General features: G+C 46.8%; 1 protein-coding gene across 1 annotated transcript in view; it reads right to left on the bottom strand.

The window, feature by feature from the left end:
• mdfi (MyoD family inhibitor) overlaps positions 1–24,207 on the bottom strand; it is a 97,264-nt gene extending 73,057 nt beyond the window's left edge. The window contains exons 1-2 of the mRNA XM_078241981.1: positions 24,075–24,207; positions 23,631–23,735 (exon numbers count right to left, since the gene is read on the bottom strand). Of these exons, the coding sequence (XP_078098107.1) occupies positions 23,631–23,718 (88 nt within the window). The 5' untranslated portion in view covers positions 23,719–23,735; positions 24,075–24,207. The remainder of the gene's footprint in view (positions 1–23,630; positions 23,736–24,074) is intronic.
• Between the last annotated feature and the right edge of the window lie 666 nt (positions 24,208–24,873).

Below are 24,873 nucleotides of genomic sequence, written 5' to 3'. Positions count from 1 at the left end.
TGGACTGGGGTGGGCACAGTAAGAAGTCTCACAACACCAGGTTAAAGTCCAACAGGTTTATTTGGTAGCACAAGCCATAAGCTTTCAGAGCGCTGCCCCTTCGTCAGGTGAGTGGGAATCGTGTTCACGGCATCTCTCCTTCATGAAGGAGCAGCGTTCCGAAAGCTTGTGATTCCAAATAAACCAGTTGGGCTTTAACCTGGTGTTGTGACACTTCTTACTGTACATATAGAAGGAAAGGAGAGAATGGAGAATATAGTGTTACAGTCACAGCTAGAGTGTAGAGAAAGATCAATTTTATACAACCAGAAAGAATGCTTTCTAAGGTATTAAAGTTTATTTATTAGTCACAAGTAAGGCTTACATTAACATTGCAATGAAGTTACTGTGAAATTCCCTTTGTCATCCAAGTCCAACGCCTGTTCGGGTCAATGCCCCCTAACCAGCACGTCTTTCAGAACGTGGGAGGAAACCGGAGCATCCGGAGGAAACCCACGCAGATACAGGGAAAATGCAGGCAGTGACCCAAGCCAGGAATCAAACCCGGGTCCTTGACACTGTGAGGCAGCAGTGCTAACCACTGTGCGACCATGCTTATCAAACGATGCATCTGTAAAAGTTGGTGAGAGTCGTAGCTGACATGCCAAATTTCCTTAGTTTTCTTAGAAAGTAGAGGCATTGGTGGGCTTTCTTAACTATAGTGTCGGCATGGGGGGACCAGGACAGGTCGTTGGTGATCTGGATACCTAAAAACTTGAAGCTCTCGACCTTTTCTACTTCATCCCCATTGATGTAGACAGGGGCATGTTCTCTTTTACACTTCCTGAAGTCGATGACAATCTCCTTCATTTGGTTGACATTGAGGAAGAGATTATTGTTGCCGCACCAGTTCACCAGATTCTCTATCTCTTTCCTGTACTCTGTCTCATCATTGCTTGAGTTCTGACCCACTAGAGTGGTGTTATCAGCAAACTTGAAAATCGAATTGGAGGGGAATTTGGCCACACAGTCAGAGGTGTATAAAGAGGGGGCTGAAGACACAGCCTTGCGGGGCACCGGTGTTGAGGATGATCATAGAGGAGGCGTTGTTGCCTATCCTTACTGATTGCGGCCTGTATTAAATAAATAGAAATTGTTTCTGGCAGAAGGGTCTGGAATCAAATATATTCTTTCAGGAGTTTGTATTAAACCCAAGGGGAGATGAGGAGACTATTTTCACTCAGTGAGTTGTGATCTGGGATGTGCTTCCTGAAAGGTCGATGGAAGTAGATTCAGTATTAACTTTCTGAAGTGAATGGATAAATTCTTGAGAGCCAAAGAATCTGGAAATATGTGAAAAGTTCAAGGGATTGGGACAAATTGGATAACATTTAGAAATAGTCGGTACAGGAATGGTGTGCTGAACTGTCTGCTCCTGTGCTACAAGGTAGTGTATGCTGATCTGCAGGAGGACATGCCAGCATTAGCAGCTAAAAACGAGGTGTCGACCTGTGGAAGCCACAACGGGATTATCTGTGTGCAAAACAATGGAGTCTCCACACGATAGACAGAACTAAGCAATCCCACAACCAACAGATCAGATGTATGTTCTGCCACATCCAACCATGAATGGTGGTGGACGATTAAACAACTCACTGGAGGGGGAGGCTCCACAAATCAGTGATGGAGGAGCCCAGCAAATCAGTGCAAAAGGCAAGGCTGAAGCATTTGTAATAATTTTTAGCTAGAAGTGCCGAGTGGATGATCCATCTCGGCCTCCTCCAGAGGTCCCCAGCATCACAGATGCCAGTCTTCAGCCAATTTGATTCGCTCCACGTGATATCAAGAAATGGCTGAAGGCACTGGATGCTGCAAAGGCAATGGGCCCTGATAACATTCCGCAATAGCATTGAAGACTTGCACTCCAGAACTTGCTGCTCCCCCAGCCAAGCTCTTCCAGTACAGTTACAACACTGGTATCTACCCAACAATGTGGAAAATTGCCCAGGTATGTCCTGTACACAAAAAACAGGACAAATCCAATCCGGCCAATTACCGCCCAATCAGTCTACTCTTCACCATCAATAAATTAACCAGTGCTTACTCAGCAATAGCCTGTTCAGTGACGCTCAGTTTGGATTCTACCAGGGTCACTCAGCTTCAGACCTCATTACAGCCTTGGTTCAATGATTCACAAAGGAACTGAACTCAAAAAATGAGGGGGGAGTGGCTGTATTTGACATCAAGGCCACATTCGACCGAGTGTGGCATCAAGGAGCCCTACCAAAACTGAAGTCAATGGGAATCGGGGGAAAACTCTCCGCTGGTTCGAGTCATACAAAGGAAGATGGTTATGGTGGTTGGAGATCAATCATCTCAGCTCCACGACATCACTGCAGGAGTCCCTCAGGGTTAGTGTCCTAGACCCAACCATCTTCAGCTGCTTTATCAATGACTTTCTGTCCATCATAAAGGTCAGAAGTGAGGATGTTCGCCGATGATTGCACAATGTTCAGCACCATTCGCAACTCCTCAGATTCTGAAGCAGTCCATGCCCAAATGCAGCAAATTTAGGCTTGGGACGGTAAGTGGCAAGTAACATTGAGGCAGTGACCATCTCCAACAAGAGAGAATCTCACTATCTCCCTTTGACATTCTGTGGCATTACTATCGCTGAATCCCTCAATATCAACATCTTAGCGGTTACCATTGATCAGAAACTGAACTGGACTAATCCTGTAAATACTGTGGCTACAAGAACGGGTCAGAAACTGGGAATCCTGTGGAGAAGTAATTCCCAAAGTCTGTCCACAAGTCAGGAGTGTAATGGAAGACACTCTCCATTTGTCTGCATGAGTGCAGCTCCAACAATATTCAAGAAGCTTAACACCATCCAGGCCAAAGCACCCTGCTTGATTGGCACCCCATCCACCACCTTCAACATTCACTTCCTCCACCACTGATGCACAGTGGCAGCTGTGTGTACCATCTACAAGATATACTGCAGCAACTCAGCAAGGATCCTTTGACACCATCTTCTAAACCTGCGATCTCTACCAGCAAGAAGGACAAGGGCAGCAGAAGCATGGGAACACCACCAACTGTATGGTCCTTACCAAATGACACACCATTCAGATTTTAAAATACATTGTTGTTCCGTCATTGTTCATGGGCTAAAACCCTGGGTCTAGGACACGACCCTGAGAGACCCCTGCAGAGATGTCGTGGAGCTGAGGTGATTGACCTCCAACCACCACAACCATCTGCAGTGGTTCAAGAAGGCGGCTCCCCACCACCTTCTTTCAGGGAAAGAATAGGGCCCATTAGAGACCAAGGGGGCAATCTGTGGGTGCAGCCAGAGAACATTGGTAGAGTGTTGAATGAATACTTCACATCCGTCTTCACCCAAGAGAATGAGGACGATGGTATGGAATTCAGGGAGAGAGACTGTGAGGTTGTTGGGCAAATTGACATTGGGAAGGACAAGGTATTGGAGGTGTCGGCAGCCTTAAAAGTGGATAAATCTCCAGGTCCAGATGAATTGTGCCCTAGGCTGTTGTGGGAGGCAAGGAAGGAGATTGCAGGGGCTCTGACCCAAATTTTCAATTCCTCTCTGGCCACGAGGGAAGTAAGAAGTCTCACAACACCAGGTTAAAGTCCAACAGGTTTATTTGGTAGCACAAGCCACTAGCTTTCGGATGAAGGGGCAGCGCTGCGAAAGCTGGTGGCTTGTGCTACCAAATAAACCTGTTGGGACGTTAACCTGGTGTTGTGAGACTTCTTACTGTGTTTACCCCAGTCCAATACCGGCATCTCCACATCATGAGGGAAGTGCCAGATGACTGGAGAACAACTAATGTGGTTCTGCTATTTAAGAAGGATCGTAGAGATAAACCAGGGAAGTACAGGCCAGTGAGTCTCACGTCAATGGTAGGGAAACTATTCGAGAAACTTCTGAAGGAGAGCATCTATCTCCACTTGGAGAGGCAAAGCTTGATCAGGGATAGTCAGCATGGCTTCATCAGAGGGAAACCATGCCTAACAAATTTGATTGAACTTTTTGAGGAGGTGACCAGGTGTGTAGATGAGGGTAGTGCAGTCGATGTAGTTTATATGGATTTCAGAAAAGCCTTTGACAAGGTCCCACGTGGGAGACTTGTAAAGAAGGTAAATTCACATGGGAAACTGGGTAATTTGATAAAGTGGATTCAAAATTGGCTCAGTTGTAGGAGACAGAGGGTGATGACAGAAGGCTACTTTAGTGACTGGAAGCCAGTGTCCAGTGAGGTACCGCAGGGATCTGTGCTGAGCCCCCTATTATTTGCCATTTATATAAATGACATTGATGACTATGTGGGGGGTAGCATTAGTAAGTTTGCGGATGACACACAGATTGGAGGGGTCGTTAACAGTGAGGCGGAGTGTCTTGGGTGACAAGGAGTTATAGACCGATCAGTCAAATGGGCAGATAAGTAGCAAATGGAATTTAATCCTGAAAAGTGTGAGGTGATTCACTTTGGGAGGAGTAATTTGATAAGGAAGTACTCAATGAATGGTAGGACACCAGGATGTTCTGTGGAATAAAGGGACTTTGGTGTGTTTGTGGACAGATCTTTGAAAGTGGAAGGGCATGTTAGTAGGGTGGTGAAAACAGCATTTGGGACACTTGCCTTTATCAATTGAGGCATAGATTACAAAAGAGGGAAGTCATGTTGGAGTTGTATCGAAATTTGGTGAGGCCACAGCTCTAATACTGTGTGCCGTTCTGGTCATCCCATTATTGGAAGGATGTGATTGCACTGGAGGGGGTCCAGAGGAGATTCACCAGGATGCTGCCTGGGATGGAACATGTAAGTTATGAAGAGAGGTTGCAGAGGCTTGGGTTGTTTTTGTTGGAGCAGAGAAGACTGAGGGGTGATGTGATTGAGGTGTACAAGATTATGAGAGACATGGAGACCGTGGATAAGGAGCAGCTGTTCCCCTTAGTTGAAGGGTCAGTCATGAGGGAATATAGGTTCATGGTGAGGGACAAGAGGTTTAGGGGGGATGTGAGGAGAAACATTTTTACTCAGAGGGTGGTGATGGTCTGGAATGCGCTGCCTGGGAGGGTGGTGGAGGCGGGTTGCCTCACATCCTTTAAAAAGTATTTGGATGAGCACTTGGCACATCATAACATTCAGGGCTATGGGCCCAGTGCTGGCAGATGGGATTAGGTGGGAGCTCGGGTGTTTCTAATGTGTCGGTGAAGACTCGATGGACCGAAGGGCCTCTTCTGCACTGTATGATTCTATGACACTCAGAGGCAATTAGGGATGGGCAATGATGTTGGCCTGGTCAGTGATACATCTCCTAATGAATTAAACAAAACTGGATGAAGGAGGCCCTTCAGCCCATTAGATTTGATCCTTCCTGAACACCAGAATACTGTTTGCCTGTCCCAACTGTTCCTTATCTGTGACTTAGACTCATTTCCTTTCGTGGCAACACTTTCCAGTTGCTGATTCCTGCGCAAAGGTCTTGCTGGTTACAGTTTGAATTTTTTTTTAGGATTCTTTCTCTTGCTTATTACTGGTTGACAAGTCGACCAAGTCTCTTGTAGATATAAACCTGAGCCTCTATTCTGCATCAATTAGGGGTTAGTGCCGAGAGAAAGCAGTTCACACCAAACTGCGGGAAATCACACAATGCAGCTATCAGCAGTCACATCTCCAGGCTGAATTAGCACATAGCTAGCCCAAAATATTCAAGTTAAACTGTCTGACAGATTTATTCACAGGTTAAAAAAACAGAAGCTTTGATTTGATTTAATATTGTCACATGTATTGGGATACAATGAAAAGTATTGTTTCTTACATGCTATATAGACCAAACATACTGTACATAGAGTACATATGATGTGGAGAGTGGAGGGCACGGTAAGGATTCTCACAACGCCAGGTTAAAGTCCAACAGGTTTATTTGGAATCACGAGCTTTCGGAGCGCCGCTTCTTCACCAAACACACCCGATGAAGGAGCAATGCTCCGAAAGCTCATGATTCCAAATAAACCTGTTGGATTTTAACCTGGTGTTGTGAGACTTCTTATGGATGCATAGGGGAGAGGGAAAGGAGAGGGTGCAGAATATAGTTTTAGAGCCATAGCTAGGGCGGAGAGAAAGATCAGCTATGAAAAGACTACAACATGGAGTAGGTGTATCTTTGAACAAATGAAATCCATGTAGTTTCTTCGATAACTCCTTAAGAACCATCTCTGAAGGTAACCATGGAAGGTGAACATATCTGGACTTGCTATTCTGACGTAGCATTGAGAGTCTTGTGATTATAGAAGACTAAAGACTTCAATAACATTTGGAGATCGAACCATTCTGAATCTCAATGGTGTAAAGTGTGTGATAGGGTCGAGAGCACAGGAAGGAGATGGGGTGGGGGAATGGAGTGTACAGCAGCTGTGGAGCCAATGGGGTTATTGGGGTAAGTAACCTTTCCTTGCTCCGTGATATGGAGTTCTATTTTTAGGATGTAAAGGCGTATTAGGCACTAAGTCAGTCATTGTTCTGTTATTCGCTACAGGTTTGATGGGGCCTTTTCTCTTCAATACTTTATAAAATTCAACCTTTTATTCTTAATGAAGCTTAAAGCCAGAGCAATTTCAATTTTGTAAAACTCATTTGTTCCAATTCCACTTTTCGCTCTGTAAAGCCAGCCACTGAAAAGAATGAAAAGAATGGGCCTTTTGCTCAAGTGGATTTTTTCCAAAACTTTGATGTAATTGCAACGTCGGCTGTATTATGGTGATATTATAGGCGCCATTCTCACAAGTAGTCTCCAGGCATCCCTCAATGTCTTTTTTGTGCCTGAATCAAGGATAATTATGGGTAATTTTACAATCTGAATTTCTAAAAGGAGTAATGCACAATTTTTTGTTTAATTTCAGTGATTTTGCTCAAAGCTCTCTTCCATTGTCAGCCTAACTATTGGGTCGGGGGGGAAAAAAAATCAAGTATTCAATTTTTTTTCAAAATTGAGAATCTTCAGCGAACACCTAATGCCCACAGAGCAGGATAAGAGAACAGAACTAAACAAGGAATAATGGCTAAGTACACAGAACTTGGGCTTTAAAAGGTTGAATTGAAGGAAGATTGCGACCACTGACCATCTTCACAGATTTCAAGCCTTGCGGAATATTTCCTTAGAGAGTAAGACACAGTGTGATCAATTCTATGAATAGGAAGCTATGTCTATTACGGGTAGGAAATATACAGTAAATGGCAGAACCCTTGAGAGTGTTGATAGGCAAAGGGATCTGGGTGTATAGGTATACAGGTCACTGAAAGTGGCAATGCAGGTGGAGAAGGTAGTCAAGAAGGCATACGGCATGCTTGCCTTAATTGGCCAGGGCACTGAGTTTAAAAACTGACAAGTCATGTTGCAGCTTTATAGAACCTTAATTAGGCCACACTTGGAATATAGAACAAAGAACAAAGAACAGTACAGCACAGGAACTAGGCCCTTCGGCCCTCCAAGCCTGTGCCGCTCATTGGTCCAACTAGACCATTCGTTTGTATCCCTCCATTCCCAGACTGCTCATGTGACTATCCAGGTAAGTCTTAAATGATGCCAGCGTGTCTGCCTCCACCACTCTACTTGGCAGCGCATTCCAGGCCCCCATCACTCTCTGTGTAAAAAATGTCCCTCTGATATCTGAGTTATACTTCGCCCGTCTCACCTTCAGCCCGTGACCCCTCGTGATCGTCACCTCCGACCTGGGAAAAAGCTTCCAACTGTTCACCCTATCTATACCTTTCATAATTTTGTACACCTCTATTAGGTCTCCCCTCATTCACCGTCTTTCCAGGGAGAACAAGCCCAGTTTACCCAATCTCTCCTCATAGCTAAGACCCTCCATACCAGGCAACATCCTGGTAAACCTTCTCTGCACTCTCTCTAAAGCCTCCACGTCCTTCTGGTAGTGCGGCGACCAGAACTGGACGCAGTACTCCAAATGTGGCCTAACCAGCGTTCTATACAGCTGCAACATCAGACTCCAGCTTTTATACTCTATACTCTGTTCTATAAAGGCAAGCATACCATATGCCTTCTTCACCACCTTCTCCACCTGTGCTGCCACCTTCAAGGATTTGTGGACTTGCACACCTAGGTCCCTCTGTGTTTCTATACTCTTGATGGCTCTGCCATTTATTGTATAACTCCCCCCTACATTAGTTCTTCCAAAATGCATCACTTCGCATTTATCTGGATTAAATTCCATCTGCTATTTCTCCGCCCAATTTTCCAGCCTATCTATATCCTGCTGTTTTATCCGACAATGTTCATCGCTATCCGCAAGTCCAGCCATCTTCGTGTCATCCGCAAACTTGCTGATAACACCAGTTACCTTCTTCCAAATCATTTATATATATCACAAATAGCAGAGGTCCCAGTACAGAGCCCTGCGGAACACCACTGGTCACAGACCTCCAGCCGGAAAAAGACCCTTCGACTACTACCCTCTGTCTCCTGTGGCCAAGTCAGTTCTCTACCCATCTAGCCACCTCTCCTTGTATCCCATGAGCCTTAACCTTCTTAACCAACCTGCCATGAGGGACTTAGTCAAATGCCTTACTGAAATCCATATAGTCAACATCCACGGCCCTTCCTTCGTCAACCGTTTTTGTCACTTCCTCAAAAACCTCCACCAAATTTGTAAGGCACGACCTCCCTCATACAAAACCATGCTGTCTGTCACTAATGAGATTGTTCTGTTCTAAATGCGCATACATCCTGTCTCTAAGAATTCTCTCCAATAACTTCCCTACCACGGACGTCAAGCTCACTGGCCTATAATTACCCGGGTTATCCCTGCTACCCTTCTTAAATAAGGTACCACATTCGCTATCCTCACCACACTACCAGAAGGATGTGGAGGCTTTGGAGAGGGTACAGAAAAGATTTACCAGGATGTTGCCTGGTATGGAGGGCATTAGCTATGAAGAGAGGTTGGAGAAACTTTTTGTTCTCACTGGAACGACGGAGGTTGAAGAGCGACCTGAGAGAAGTCTACAAGATTATGAGGGGCATGGACAGAGTGGATAGTTAGAAGTTTTTTCCCAGGGTGGAAGAGTCAATTACTAGGGGGCACAGGTTTAAGGTGCGAGGGGCAAGGTTTAAAGGAGATGTACGAGGCAGATATTTTACACAGAGGGTGGTAGGTGCCTGGAACTCGTTGCCGGGGGAGGTAGTGGAAGCGGATACGGTCGTGACTTTTAAGGGGCGTCTTGACAAATACATGAATAGGATGGGAATAGAGGGATATGGTCCCCGGAAGGGTAGGGGGTTTTAGTTCAGTCAGGCAGCATGGTCGGTGCAGGCTTGGAGGGCCGAAGGGCCTGTTCCTGTGCTGTAATTTTCTTTGTTCTTTGTCTGGAGCAGAGTAAGACCAAGAGACAGGTGCAGAGAAGGCAGCCTCTAGTATTAAACAATTAAAGACCAGCAAGGTTAGACATAAGTTGGAAACAAAGAGTGAAAGGAATATCGCCTACATCAAGCTTTGTATCATGTCCTATCAAAGCATGTAAAGCAATGTGAGGAGACACTAACCTTGAAATACCAGGGGATCTGAGGCATAATGAGGGGTAAATTAGGCTGAAAGTAGCTCAGCACGGGTGAAAAATCAGGCAGAACTGGCGACCGGATTCTTGCGACGGAGGCAGGCAGTTTTTCAGACTCAGCAGATAGCTGGATTGGTTTAAGAGGCCCCCCCTTAGACCCAACGTTTGCTCTGGGGATGTAGAGGTGGGACAAGGTCAGACACTGCGGCTCTAAGTGACCCAATAAGGGTGGATGAGTGCAGAGGTGAGCTGGTTAGAAGGTCCGCCTCAGTTCTCTGGAACTTAGTTACTAATACACTATCACAGTTATTAAATCCTCGGTCCCTTGCCGTTACAACCTGCTTGGTTTCGCCCAGACAACTCCCTTTGTTTTACAAACTTGACTTTGCCCTTCAGACTTATAAATGTATCGTTATCTGCTTCCTATGTGTTAGTTCAAAGCCCTATCTTCACTCGGACACTGGTCCCAGTCCAGTTAGAATGTAAAGTTTATTTATTAGTCACAAGTAAGGCTTACATTAAAACTGCAATGAAGTTACTGTGAAATTCTCCTAGTTGCCACAATCCAGTACATGTTTGGGTCAATGCACCCTAACCAGCACGTCTTTCAGAATGTGGGAGGAAACTGGAGCACCCGGAGGAAACCCAAACAGACACAGGGAGAATGTGCAAACTCCACACAGACAGTCACTCAAGCCGGGAATCGAACCCAGGTCCCTGGCGCTATGAAGCAGCAGTGCTAACCACTGTACTACTGTGCCACCCCTATGGAGTCTACTCCAATAGAACAACTTGTGTTTTTCTCAGCACTGCTTCCAGTCCCTGATGAATGAAAACCCTATCACCCACTCCTCTGACACCTCGAAAACCTCAGGCTGTTTGTCCTGAAGCACATTTATTTATGGCTCAATTCATAATCCAGAGATTATTATCTTCAAGGTTCTGCTTTTGAATTTGGACCCAACTCCTCTTACACTCTCAGCAGTTCCTCATTCCTATTTCAACCTTCATTGGTTGCTACATGGACCATGACAACGGTATTGTACCCCTTCCACTCCACTGGATGGGAATCCTCCCATCGATGAGAACATTAAAACATTTAGCCGTTGTCTTTAACACTGGCACCGGGCAGGCAAAACAACCAGCAAAGTCAGAGATCCCAGTCGTTGCTGCAGAGACAAAGGTATCTATCCTCCTGTTAGATTCTGTTGCGGGAATTGTACCGTCCCAACCCCACAGGAATCGGAGTGGGTGACGGGCAGACCATGGAAAGGTCCGTTGACCTCAGACGGGATTTTATGGTTTGGGGATGAGCGAGTGTGTTTTATGGACCAACTCACTCTAGTTTCTAGTGAATCTGTAGCACAAACTAGCAGCTCACTTCAAAGAGGCCTTTCTGGATGCACACTATCGAGGGAGCTTTACTCTGTATCTAACCCTGTGCTGTACCTATCCTGGGGGTGTTTGATGGGGGACAGTGTAGAGGGAGCTTTACTCTGTATTTAACCCCGTGCTGTACCTGTCCTGGGAGTGTTTGATGGGGACAGTGAAGAGGGAGCTTTACTCTGTATCTAACCCCGTGCTGTACGTGTCCTGGAAGTGTTTGATGGGGACAGTGTAGAGGGAGCTTTACTCTGTATCTAATCCGTGCTTTACCAATCCTGTGAGTATTTGATGGGGACAGTGTAGAGGGAGCTTTACTCTGTATCTAACCCCATGCTGTACCTGTCCTGGGAGTGTTTGATGGGGACAGTGTAGAGGGAGCTTTACTCTGTATCTTAGCCCTTGCTGCATCTGTCCTGGGTATGTAGAGGGAGCTTTACTCTGTATCTAACGCCATGCTGTACCTGTCCTGGGAGCGTTTGATGGGGACAGTGTCGAGGGAGCTTTACTCTGTATCTCACCCCATGCTGTACCTGTCCTGGGAGTGTTTGATGGGGACAGTGTAGAGGGAGCTTTACTTTGTATCTTAGCCCTTGCTGCATCTGTCCTGGGTGTGTAGAGGGAGCTTTACTCTGTATCTAACCCCGTGCTGTACCTGTCCTGGGAGTGTTTGATGGGGCCAGTGCAGAGGGAGCTTTACTCTGTATCTAATCCCATGCTGTACCTGTCCTGGGGGTGTTTGATGGGGACAGTGTAGAGGGAGCTTTACTCTGTATCTAACCCCGTGCTGTACCTGTCCTGGGAGTGTTTGATGGGGACAGTGTAGAGGGAGCTTTACTCTGTATCTAACCCCGTGCTGTACCTGTCCTGGGAGTGTTTGATGGGGACAGTGTAGAGGGAGCTTTACTCTGTATCTAACCCCGTGCTGTACCTGTCCTGGGAGTGTTTGATGGGAGAGAGTGTAGAGGGAGTTTTACTCTGTATCTAACCCCATGCTGTACCTTATCCAAGACTAATGTTAAAATTAACAACCATTCTATTTCCGTGCTCCCACCTCTCATCAAGATGAGCACAAAACTCTCAAAAATAAACAAAGTTCTGTTTGCAATCAAGTCTTGATCCTTCCAAAACAGGAAATTGGTTCTTGGCAGCAAGCGTGTCAGTGAGGGCCCCTCAGAACCAGGCTGTCACTCGACTCTGTCAATCGCCTCGAGCCTGGCATCAGCACATTAATTACCGGCAATCCCAGAAAACAAAATATTTAGTTGTTTGCTTTTCACATTCTTCTCGCACACAGACTTCCAAACTGAAACCTCGGGAAGCACAACGCTTCATCTGTTTAGAAACAGGCTGCTTAATTCCACTGGGAACACCAACAAATCGACACAGTTTTAATGTCAAAAGTCAGGAGAGAAACCGGAGTTAGATTGCCTTTTCCAAAGTATTCGGAGAAATGTATTTCTCTGCCCTCCTCTCAGAGTTACTCACTGGCTTTTGCTGTGGACATTGACCCATTGTTGCTTCCTCTCTTCATGCAAGGCTTTGAGTGGTCACTGGCTTCAGGCTATTCCTCTGTGATAGGCATCACTGTGGATTCTGCCGTCAGCCAGCTGTCCCGGTATTTCCAGCAGGAACAGAACAGAAACTGGAACCTTCCAGATCCTATGTTCAGCATTGCCAGTGCTCAGACACACTCATTTCAGTTATCGGGAAGAACCAATCATTTTTTTAACCATGACACCATAAGATGTAGGAGTAGAAGGAGGCCATTCGGCCCATCGAGTCTGCTCCGCCATTCAATGAGATCATGACTGATCTGATGTGATAATCCTCAACCCCACTTTCCTGCCTTATCCCCATAACCCTCGATTCCCTAACTGATTAAAAATCTGTCTTCCTCAGCTTTGAACATAATAAACAAACAATAGTGAGTTTTAAGGGGCGTCTGGACAAATATATGAATAGGATGGGAATAGAGGGATATGATCCCCGGAAGGGTAGGGGGTTTTAGTTCAAACGGGCAGCATGGTCGGTGCAGGCTTGGAGGGCCGAAGGGCCTGTTCCTGTGCTGTAATTTTCTTTGTTCTAAACTACTTTGTAGAACTTTGTTCTAAACCCAGCCTCTACAGCCCTCTGCAGTAAAGAATTCTATAGATCTGATGAAATTCCACCCAGTTTTATATAAAACTCTTCCATGTAGACTGAGCACAGTGATGTGGCAGGGTCAGTCACTGCTCAGTGAGGAGGCTCCATCTTGCAAGTTAATGATCGGGGGTTCAGATCCCATTCCAGAGAGTTGGGAATTAGAATCCAGCCTGACAAATGGGTGCAGTACTGAGGGAGGTGTTGTTCTGTGGATGAGATGATGGGCAGAATTTTACAAGAAAAATTCTAAGTGTCCAGCTAGCGTGAAAATGGAAGAGTTGTAGATTTGTTTTTTGGGTGAGTTTTTACTCCCAATCTCACACACACAGCACATGGGAAAATGGGCTAGACTGTTTCTAGCTGCTACAGGCAGTGGGTGGGGCTAAACTCCAGCCAGCAGCAGAGGAAGCTATTGCGCATGTGCCAACCTCTGTGTCTACACAATTCCAACAGCGTAAGGCCAACAGAGAGAGAGAGAGATCTGTCGGGCCTCTGCTGTTGCAGCCAACATCAACTCAGCCACCCCGCCACAATCACAGGGGCCCACAGGGGCCAATCGCAAGCCCCACACCACTCGGAAAGGTCGCCCCTGCCACCCAGAATGATTGCACCCCCTCCCCCTAACAATTGGAATGCAGAGTGCCCAGCGAGCCCCCGCCCCCCCATCTCCCCGATCGTGCCACCCCGGCCTGGCCCCACCACTGCTGGCCCCACCACTGTGGGCCCCAAGCCTCCCCATAGGCCCTGCTTCTCCTGGCCTGCCTCCTGGCACTGCTCACCAGGCACTGCCAAGGTACCAGGCTGGCACTGCCCAAGGGGCACCCCCCTTGCTCTCAGCCTCCCCAGGGGGCCTTAGCAGCCTCCGGTTCAACCGGCGACGCCAACATGACTGTTCCCCGTTGCTGGGGACCAGGTGTTTTCCTCGCCGGAGAGAACATTTCCTGGCAAGGCCACAAAGGCAAGTGAGCGCCGGGCCACTGAGCGCCGGGCCACTGAGCGCCGGGCCACTGAGCGCCGGGCCACTGAGCGCCGGGCCACTGAGCGCCGGGCCACTGAGCGCCGGGCCAGTGAGTGCCGGGCCACTGAGCGCCGGACCACTGAGCGCCGGGCCACTGAGCGCCGGGCCAGTGAGCGCCGGGCCAGTGAGCGCCGGGCCACTGAGCGCCGGGCCACTGAGCGCCGGGCCAGTGAGCGCCGGGCCAGTGAGTGCCGGGCCAGTGAGCGCCGGGCCAGTGAGTGCCGGGCCACTGAGCGCCGGGCCACTGAGCGCCGGGCCACTGAGCGCCGGGCCACTGAGCGCCGGGCCACTGAGCGCCGGGCCAGTGAGTGCCGGGCCAGTGAGTGCCGGGCCACTGAGCGCCGGGCCACTGAGCGCCGGGCCACTGAGCGCCGGGCCACTGAGCGCCGGGCCACTGAGCGCCGGGCCACTGAGCGCCGGGCCACTGAGCGCCGGGCCACTGAGCGCCGGGCTCGCTAAAAACATGGAAATAAACATTATAATAAATTTAAATAATTTATTCAGCCTCTTGCTGGAAATGGGCGAGAGGCTAACCTCACTGGAAATCTGGTTCTGGTGAGATTGCGAGAGCCGGGGAATCGGGCGCGATCCTGATTTCTCGGCCCTCGAGCGGTTTTACTGGCTCACTCCGCCCATCGATGGGTGCAGCGAGCAGGTAAAATCACAGCCGAAAAGTCAAAGCCCCCCCCCCTCCCCCTCTCGCAGGAGGCTGTAAAGATCCATGACGTTATTCAGGTAAGAGCTGGGGAGCTCTCTCTCTCGTGCTGTAGGGAAAGGTCTATCCCTGAATCAATACCAGGAGTAACTGGGGTGATCTATGGTCATTATTACGTTGCAGTTTGCGGGAGCTTGCTCTGTGCCTATTCGCCGCTGTGTTCCCTACATTACAACACTTGCTACATTACTTGTTTGGTTGTTAAGCGCTTTGAGATGTCCAGCAATGTTTAAAAGAATTTTCTGCTCCAATCAGAAGTCTGGTCACTATCACTAACCTGATGACTTGGCACTCAGTGCGGACAATGTCAGCGAGGGCATGTGGGCGTCGGGTGGTTCATCGCTGATTTCAGTGGCACACAAGCTGCACCATGTTAGAATCTAGAATAGAATCTGTACAGCGCAGAAGAGGCCATTCGGCCCCTCGAGTCCGCACCGACTCTCCGACAGAGTGTCTTACCCAGGCACCTCCCCCCATACATATACTGTAGCTAATCCATCTAATGCACATCTTTCAGGCTGTGGGAGGAAACCGGTGCGCCTGGAGGAAACCCACGCAGACACGGGGAGAACGTGCAAACTCCACGCAGTCATTCCGGAATCAAACCTGGGTCCCTGGTGCTGTGACGCAGCATTAACCACTGTACTGCCTGAGTTAGCTGTGCCCCTGTTAGAATGGGAGACTGCCCCAGTCAGCGTCCAGCACCTCTAGGGAAACCAGTAACTATGATAATATATTAACCATGGGCGTTCTCCCGTTCTGTCCCATTTCCACAAGAATGCTGCCTTACTGGACCACAAACACCATCTGATCATTGCTTCCTCTCTACCCTCATAGAATCATAGAAACCCTACAGTGCAGAAAGAGGCCATTCGGCCCATCGAGTCTGCACCAACCACAGTCCCACCCAGGCCCGACCCCCATATCCCTACACATTTTACCCGCTAATCCCTCTAACCTACGCATCTCAGGACACTAAGTGGCAATTTTAACATGGCCAATCAACCTAACCCGCACATCTTTGGACTGTGGGAGGAAACTGGAGCACCCGGAGGAAACCCACGCAGACACGAGGAGAATGTGCAAACTCCACACAGACTGCTTCTTCAAAGCAGTAAGAGTTTTAACAACACCAGGTTAAAATCCAACAGGTTTATTTGGTAGCAAATACCATTAGCTTTCGGAGCACTGCTCCTTCGTCAGATGGACTCCATCTGACGAAGGGGCAGGGCTCTGAAAGCTAATGGCATTTGCTACCAAATAAACCTGTTGGACTTTAACCCCCGGTGTTGTTAAAACTCTTACTGTGTTTACCCCAGTCTAACGTCGGCATCTCCACATCTTCAAAGCAGTGCAGTGGGGTCTTCTGCCTCTGCTTGAGAGAGTGAGCAGGGGTTCAGTTTAAGATTTCACCTGAAAGACAGCATTTGCGACAGTGCAGCACTCCCTCTGTCCTGCACTGGGGTTTTAACCTTGATCTTGATGGTCAGCTCTCGTAATGTGGAGCCACAACCAACCTGCTGACCCCGAGGCCAGGGAGTCAGCCCCCGAGCCATGAGTAATAGCTCCAAAAACATGCAGCATATTTCCACCAGATACATATGACATGAAAATAATTTGAGATCAGATTGCTCCACATTATGTGTATCTGAAAAGCAAAAAAGATCTGTATTTAATTAGCCTTCAGGCACCAATCCATGATTGGAACTCTCTGTGACTAATTTAAGATAACTCACTTTTTCTCTGGCAATTTTTCCCTTCCCTCCTCCAGTTGTTATCCCTCATTTTGTTGATGCTACACTTCCCAACAGCGAACCTCAAGTGTTTTTTTATTCATTTGTGGGACATGGGACATTCTCTCTTCCACCTTCTTCCGTCGGAAAAACGATACAAAAGCCTGAGGTCACGTACCAACTGCCACAAGAACAGCTTCTTCCCTGCTGCTGTCAGACTTTTGAATGGACCTACCTCGCATTAAGCTGATCTTTCTCTACACCCTAGCTATGACTGAAAGACTACATTCTGCACTCTCTCCTTTCCTTCTCTATGAACGGTATGTTTTGTCTGTACAGCGCGCAAGAAACAATACTTTTCACTGTGTGTTAATACATGTGACAATAATAAATCAAATCAAATCAAATCAAATGGGCGTCGCTGGGCTGGCCAGCATTTATTGCCCATCCCTAGTTGCCCTTGAGAAGGTGGTGGTGAGCTGCCTTCTTGAACCTCTGCAGTCCCATGTTCTGTGGGTTGACCCACAATGCCGTTAGGGATCGAATTCCAGGATTTTGACCCAGTGACTGCAAAGGAACGGCGGTATATTTCCAACACAGATTTAAGGTAATTGAGAAAAAGAATCAGAGATTAAGGGGTTTTATTTTATATGCCAAGTCCTCATGATCCGGAATCCGCTTCCTGAAACAGCAGTGGAAGCAGATTCAACAGTAACTTCCGAAAGGGATTAAACAAATAGGATAAATACTGGAGAAGAATTGTCTGCAGGACTATGGGGAAGGAGCGGGCGAGTAGATGGATTGGATATCTCTTTCACTGAGGTGCCAGGCCAGGGGACCTCTCTCTGTGCCGGGCCATTCTATTGCAAATAATTTAAATAGGGAAATTTAGAAATCTCCAGAGAAAAGTCAAGGCTTGTAGAACCCTTTATCGATTTAGGTGAAGGCAAACAGTTTTCACTGAGGAGCAGAAAGCTTAACAGGCATAGTGCACTGGCAATAAGGGTTAAAATCAGGAATAATAGTAAAAATGTAAAATGATAGCTCTTTATCTGAATCCATGAAGCATTTGTAAGATAGATGAGCGAGTGTCATAGATGGAGATAAATATCTTTGATCTAATAGCCATTACACAGATGAGGTTGCAAGGTGACCAAGCTTGGGAACTTAATGTTCCATTTCAAAAAGACAGACTAATTGGAAAAGGAAGGATTAGGGTATCCCTGATAATAAAGGATGACGTAAGGATAGTCGTAGGGAAGGATCTTGACTTGGAAAAGCAGGAAGTAGAATCAGTATGGGTGGAGATAAGAAACAACAAGGGTTAGATAATGTCAGTAAGCTCCAGGCAGCTGAACCCTTTAACAGAGGCCTGAACTTTCTGAGGAGTGGCAATTACAACAGGATTGTCCCCCTGCTCCGACTCTTCTCTGTCAATCCGGAGCTCCGCATTTCTGGCAGGGATCCCAATCCAAGATTCCCCAGAAACACGGAGAGTACGGTCCTCGGAAGAGCTTCATCATAGCCGCGAGGGTTGGGGAAAAGACAAGACACTTCTTTTTTTTATGGCAGCAGTTTCCATATTTAGGTAAGTGAAGAGTTTAAATGTTCCATAGGTATTTGAAAAGCCACGGAGAGAAGATAAGTGTGCAAAGGGGTAGAGTGGGTAAGGTAAGTTGGTCAAGTGAAAGATAGGCATGGGGGCAGTTGGGTAGAATGGCAGCTGGATGAGGATGCAGATGGGGAAGGGATAGCGGGGTTAGGAGGGTTGTCAGTTTTTGAGGGCTAGTCAGTTCAAGGTCGGGAGGACAAAGGTTGGGGGTATCAGGTCAGGTTGGGGGTGGAGACGGGGGGGGGGGGGGGGGGGGGGGGGGGGTGAGAGATTGAGGGGCCAGTTCTGCATTACCCAGTATTTAGACTAGGATTTTTCTGTATAATAATTTCTGGATAGCTTTTCAGCTGGAGACTTTTACAGAGACTCCTGGGGAATACGAGAATTGTCCATTGGAAGTTCAAACATCCCGGGCAATTCCCATGGAGTCAGTGAGCTGGGAATTCTGAGGGGTCTTTAAATGCATCTTCCAGAAATCCGGAGACTGGAAGATCTGGGCCAGAGTATTAGTCAAGAAAAATGGAGCCTGTAACAAAGTTAATACAGCATGTGTGAGGGGACTTTCATCTTTATATAGGCTGGACAAATCAATTACCTGGAACACAAATAAAGTCAATTAGATAATTATCAAGTGACATGTTGGTTAAGGTTGAATTGGGAAAATGAATTGAAAGATTTCAAGAAGAAATTAGAAAGAGCTCTTGGAGCCAAAGGGATCAAGGGATATTGCGCGGTGGGGAGGAGGAGGAGTGGGGAGGCAGAATCAGGATATTGAATTTGATGATTAGCCATGATCATAATCAATGGCGGAGCAGGCTTGAAGGGCCGAATGGCCTCCTCCTGCTTCTAGTTTCTATGTGACAGTAGATAAACAGTGGAAAACATTTAAAGAAATGATTCAAAATTCTCAATGAAAATATATTCCATTGAGGAACAAAAAGCAATCCATCCACAACTGACTGAAGAATTTGGGATTGAAAGAAGAGGCTTGTAATACTGGAAAGAATAGGAGCAGATCCTCAGGCTTGGGGAAGGCTGAGAAACCGGCAAAGGCTATAAAGAAAAAGAAAAATAGAATGTGAGGAAACTGGCAAAGTATAAAACCAGAGCTTTTCCAAATCAGTAACATGGAAGAGAGCAGCACAAGTAAATGTTGGTCCCTTCGAGGCCACAGGAGAAACTATAGTGGGGAGAAAGAAAATCGCCGTGACATTAAGCAAATATTTTGCACGTGTCCACAATGCAGGAGGCACGAAAAAGCATAGTGGGGACCCAAGAGCTAATGGGGATACACAAGGTAATTAATTCAACGGCTGTAGTATATTTGGGTTTTCAGTAGGCATTGGATAAGGTGTTCCATAACATATTGCAACATAAGATCGGGGCTTATGGGATTGGGAGTGATACATTAGCATGGATTGAGGATTGGGTAACGGACAGGAAACAGAGAGTCGGGATAAAAGGGGCATTGAGAGGGCAGGAGGCTGCAACCTGTGATGAGCCTCAGGGATCAGTGCTGGGACTCAGCTATCTGTGGCCTATTTTAATGACTTCGGTGAGGGGATGGAGAGTGATGCATCCAAATTTGCTGAGAATACAAACCTAGGTGAGAAATTAAGCTGTGCGGAGCACACCAAGAAGCTGCAAAGAGATACAGACAGGTAAGTGAATGGGCATTATGATGGCAGATATGGAGGGCTGGTGGTGGAGTATTGTCACTGTACCAGTAATCCAGGGACCCAGGGGACATAAACCCGAAAAAGAAAATCTGGAATTGAAAGCTAGTTTCAGTGGTGGTGACCATGAAGCTAACATTGATTGCTGTAAAAATCCACCTGGTTCACTACTGCCCTTTAGGGAAGGAAATCTGCCGTCCTTACCTGGTCTGACCTACATGTGACTCCAGATCCACAGCAATGTGGGTTTTTTTTATTCATTCATGGGACATGGGCATCACTGGCTGGCCAGCATCCCGAGTTGCCCTTGAGAAGGTGGTGGTGAGCTGCCTTCTTGAATCGCTGCAGTCCACGTGCTGTGGGTTGACCCACAATGCCGTTAGGGAGGCCCTTTGAAATGGTATGGCAAGCCAGTCAGTTCACGGGCAATTGGACAACAAATGCTGGCCCAGCCAGTGATGCCCACATCTCAGAAAAGAATTAAAAAATATGGAATACAACCTCGGAAAATGTGAGACTATCCAATTTGGTAAGATGAATAGAAAATCAGAATTTGGTGTGATGAATTTTAAATATTTTTGATTTGCGTGTCCTTGTACAAGATATCTAGTTGTCCTCCATTGCAAGATTGGCCAATATTCTCGGCAATTTGGAAGAATGAGATGTGATCTTATTGAAATATTGAAGATTTTGAAGGGGTTTGACAGGATTGATGCTGAGAGGTTGTTTCCACTGGCTGAATAGATTGGAATGAGGGGAGATAAACTCAGGACAAGACGGCAATCATTTAGGACTGAGGTGAAGATTAATTTCTTCACTCGGGGCTTATGAATCTTTGGAATTTTCTACCATCGGAGGGTCGTGGATCCCTGGTGTTGAGTACATTTATGAAGGAGATGGATTGATTTTTGGACTCTAGGGGAATCGAGGATTTGGAGACTGGGCAAGAAAGTAGGGTTGAGGGAGATTAGCCATGATCTTACTGAATGTCTTGAGTTACATCACCAGGTCAGAGTGTGAATATTAGAGCGCATGATTCCTGGTGCTGACCAATTGAGTTACAAGGAAAGATTGAAGAAACTTTCCCCCCTTGAAAGGAAATGAAATTGAGAGGACCTTATAAGGTTCAAAAGAAATTAAATGGGGTACAGTCGTTAACACCAAGAATCGATTCATGTTATGCCTGAATATTATAACAATGGGACAGGTTAGAACGGGGAAAGGATAGTAAAGGGAAGATATCAGGAAGGATTTCACAGGGAGAGAGGTTAACACTTAGAATGGGTCCAGAGTAAAGTAAAGTTTATTTATTAGTCACAAGTAGGCTTACATTAACACTGCAATCTTCTAGTCACCACACTCTGGCGACTGTTCAGGTACACTGAGGGAGAATTTAGCACACCAATGCACCTAACCAATGCACATCATTCAGACTGTGGGAGGAAACCACAGCACCCGGGGGGAACCCACACAGACATGGGGAGAACGTGCAGACTCCACACAGACAGTGACCCGAGCCAGGAATTGAACCCGGGTCCCTGGTGCTGTGAGCCAGCAGTGCTAACCACTGTGCCACTAACAACACTACACCTTTTAAAATGACAAGTGTTCTAAGGAGCTTCACAAAAGACAATCAAACAGAATCTGACACCGAACCATATTTGGACAAGTCACCAAAATCTTGGTAGGTTTTAAGAGGAGCTTAAAGAAGGAGAAAAAGGAAAAATGGTGAGTTCTAAAATGGTGAATGGTGGAGGGAATCCCAGAGCTTAGAGTCTGGGCAACTGGAGACATTGTGGAGTGATTAAAGGCCAGAATTTCAGGAGCACAGAGCTCGGAGTCAGGTGGAAGGTGTTATTTGGGAAGATGCTCACCCTTGGGTGAATGAATTAAGATGGCTGGTGTGGTTCTGAAATCAGGTTAAAGTCCAACGGGTTTATCTGGTAGCACGAGCTTTCGGAGCGCTGCTCCTTCATTCAGGTGAGAGAGCGGCGCTCTGAAAGCTCGTGCCACCAAATAAACCTGTTGGACTTTAACCTGGTGTTGTGAGACTTCTTCCTGTGCCCACCCCAGCCCAACGCCGGCATCTCCACATCATGGTTCTGAAATGTTGGACAATTGGTGAAGCCTGGGGGAGTGGTTCCTCAGGTCAGCAACCCCTTGGATACAGTTGGTATCTCTACATTTAGATGGTAATCAGGCACAAGACACTATTGCCAAGTTGATGAACAGAATAAACAAATGTGGCAAAATAAGAATGAATGTGTCCAGGAAATGTTGACGTTGCTCAGACAGAAATGAAAATAGTAAGACATCAGCTGGTGACAAAACAGTTCCTGTCAATGAATACCCCCACAGTCTGATTCCCTATAATCCTGGGTAAGGATGTAACGTGATGGTTGGATCATATATCAACACGTTTTGGGATTTTAATTTTAAAAATGGCTCACATTTATACAGCGCCTTTCACAACATCCCCGAGTGCTTAACCACCAACACACTGCTTTTGAAAGATGGTCACTGTTGCAATGTAGGAATTGTAGCAGCCAATTGTGCACAGCAAGATCCCACAGACAGAAATTAGATTAATAACCAGACAATGTGTTTTCGATGTCAATTGAGGGATAAATATTGATGTATATTTATTGAGTATTTAATTGTGTTTAGGTGGTGGGCATTAACTGGAGATTCCCCCCAGGCTGGAACTGTGCTTGTTGGATTTGGAGGCGCATACTTGTAATTTGTGTCTCCGAGAATAATAAACTCTGGTTCTATCTGATTTCTACAGCAAACTGGGGAGAACCCCTTAATTCTCTCCGACACAGTGTACTGGGTTGTTTTACAAATTAGACAGGGCGTTGACTGAGTGTCTCCTACCCCAGTACTACACTATAGTCTGGAGTATACACTCAAGTCTTTGGAATCGGATCACTCAGATTCAGCTGGCAAACGGTTAAATGGTTCATCTCTGTGGACCCTCGCTCACATCCAATCAAATCCTGCCCAGCTCTGAAGACTCACAGATAGAATATCTAACTTTACATCCAAAATACAGACAAACTTCCAAACATTTTTGTGTTTTCAACCACACATTTCCAGAAACTTTAAAAACACAAGTTGGATGTAATCATGTTCTGAGCATGTCTATGGGTGTGTGTTGGGTGTGCCCTGCGTGTATTTGTTGCTGCGTGTCTGTCTATAGGTTTCTATATATTTGCACATTAGGTGGTATATACTATGGTGCGTGTCCATCCCATACTGATCTGTTTCTGAGTCGGTGTGTACCTTTCTGTACGCTGAAGTGGCAATTAGTTGATCTCTGAAAGATCTGATTGTGCAAACATGTGGGTTTTTATGGTAAAACCAGAAAATGCCAGGCAGAGTTTCTGTTTTGTGTCTGTGTTCTATATGTGTCTGGCCTTGTTCTATTTGTCTGTGTCTCAGTGTCAGTATTTATGTTCTGCATGTGCCCAGGTAAATATGCTTCAGTTGTTAGTAGGTGTATTGTACAGGGTCTGTGTGTATCTATACTTCTCACTGACCCTGTCTCTGAGATCAGTGAGTGTTCCATGTGGATTTTTGTCTTTTTCTCACTGTCTGGGATGACTTATTCTAGTTCAATCTTTCTGGGCAGCCAGGCTATCTCCAAACTGTATCCCTCTCTGTTTCTGCCCCTGTGTGTGTGCCCCTCTCTAACTCAATAAGTGTATCTCTCTCTGACCCTCCCGCTGGCTCTGCGGCCGCTCGGCCCTGCTCCTTACCTCTGTCCCGGGACGATTGGATCCCTGTTGATGTGGACGATGACTCCTGTTCTTGGTGACCGCAGCACTTGCTGTTATCTCGAGACATTGAGACATCTGGTGTGACTGGAAGCGGAAAGTGCAGACTGAGTAAAGCTGCAATGTTAACCCGACCCTTTCACTGTGTCCCACACAAATCTCAGCCGCCCCACACAGATTAATAACTTGTCCAAACTCGAAGCAGTCTGCGCTGGGATTATGGGATGACTCTAAACTCCAACTCGCCAGAAACTTTCTCCGCTCTTTGAATGAATCATGCAGCTTTTGATTGATTTAATCTCATCGATCTCTGAGCTAAAGCAAAGTGTCATTCAATTATTTAGACAATTCTTCAACTTTAAGTTTACAAAAAAACTTTTTTGGTTTAAAAAATAAGACTTGTATCTTTTTTCCCCCCAAACTTACTGTAAATTGAGTGTCTGTGTTCAGTTTTTGTTCAGTTCCCTGATTTGTGCCTCTCTGAGCTGCGGCTCCCTCAGGCTGGAGTGATTGGAGATGAAACTTTGTGTGGAGTTGAGTGGCCCCTTCACTCTCCGCCTCTCTCTCTCCCTCTCCCCGAAGCTTCTCTCCTTCTGTCTCTGTGCTGAGCAAGGGGCGGAAATCGCTAGCATTGCGGATTTCTCCGCTTCCTCCAGCAGGATCTGAGCTAAGAATCTGCAAACTGACAGTGATTCCCCAGCCTCAGGGACAGAGCCTTACAGCAGAGTGGCTGAAAATCAGACTTGGATAAAGTTAGCAGCCAGAGAAAGTTACTATTAATTAAAACCAACTCCTGACATTTGCAATTTTCTCTCAGGGAGAGAGGGTAAAGAGTTTTTTTAACAATTCATTTAAACTGAAACACATCCCCCCCAAAATAACTCGCAACTCTCAGCACAGTCTGCAGACATTGAGCAGAAACTTCCAGTCCATTAGTCCCACTCCAGGATTATCTCCTGAAGCTCCCTTCAATCCCCCTGTCCACCCCTCACCCCCACCCTAACTGCCCAACCCCCTCCCCACACCCCTGTCCACCCCCCCACCACCACCCTAACTGCCCACCCCCCTCCCCACACCCCTGTCCATCCCCCCTACCACCACCCTAACTGCCCACCCCCCTCCCCACACCCCTGTCCACCCCTCACCCCCACCCTAACTGCCCACCCCCTCCCCCACCCATGCCCACCCCTTACCCCACCCTAACTGCTCAACCTCCTCCCCACAC

The sequence above is a fragment of the Mustelus asterias genome, chromosome 25 (assembly GCF_964213995.1).
Source record: "Mustelus asterias chromosome 25, sMusAst1.hap1.1, whole genome shotgun sequence".
Lineage (NCBI taxonomy): Eukaryota > Metazoa > Chordata > Chondrichthyes > Carcharhiniformes > Triakidae > Mustelus > Mustelus asterias.
Note: the sequence above shows the minus strand (reverse complement) of the source record. Positions and strands in the feature narration are given on the sequence as shown.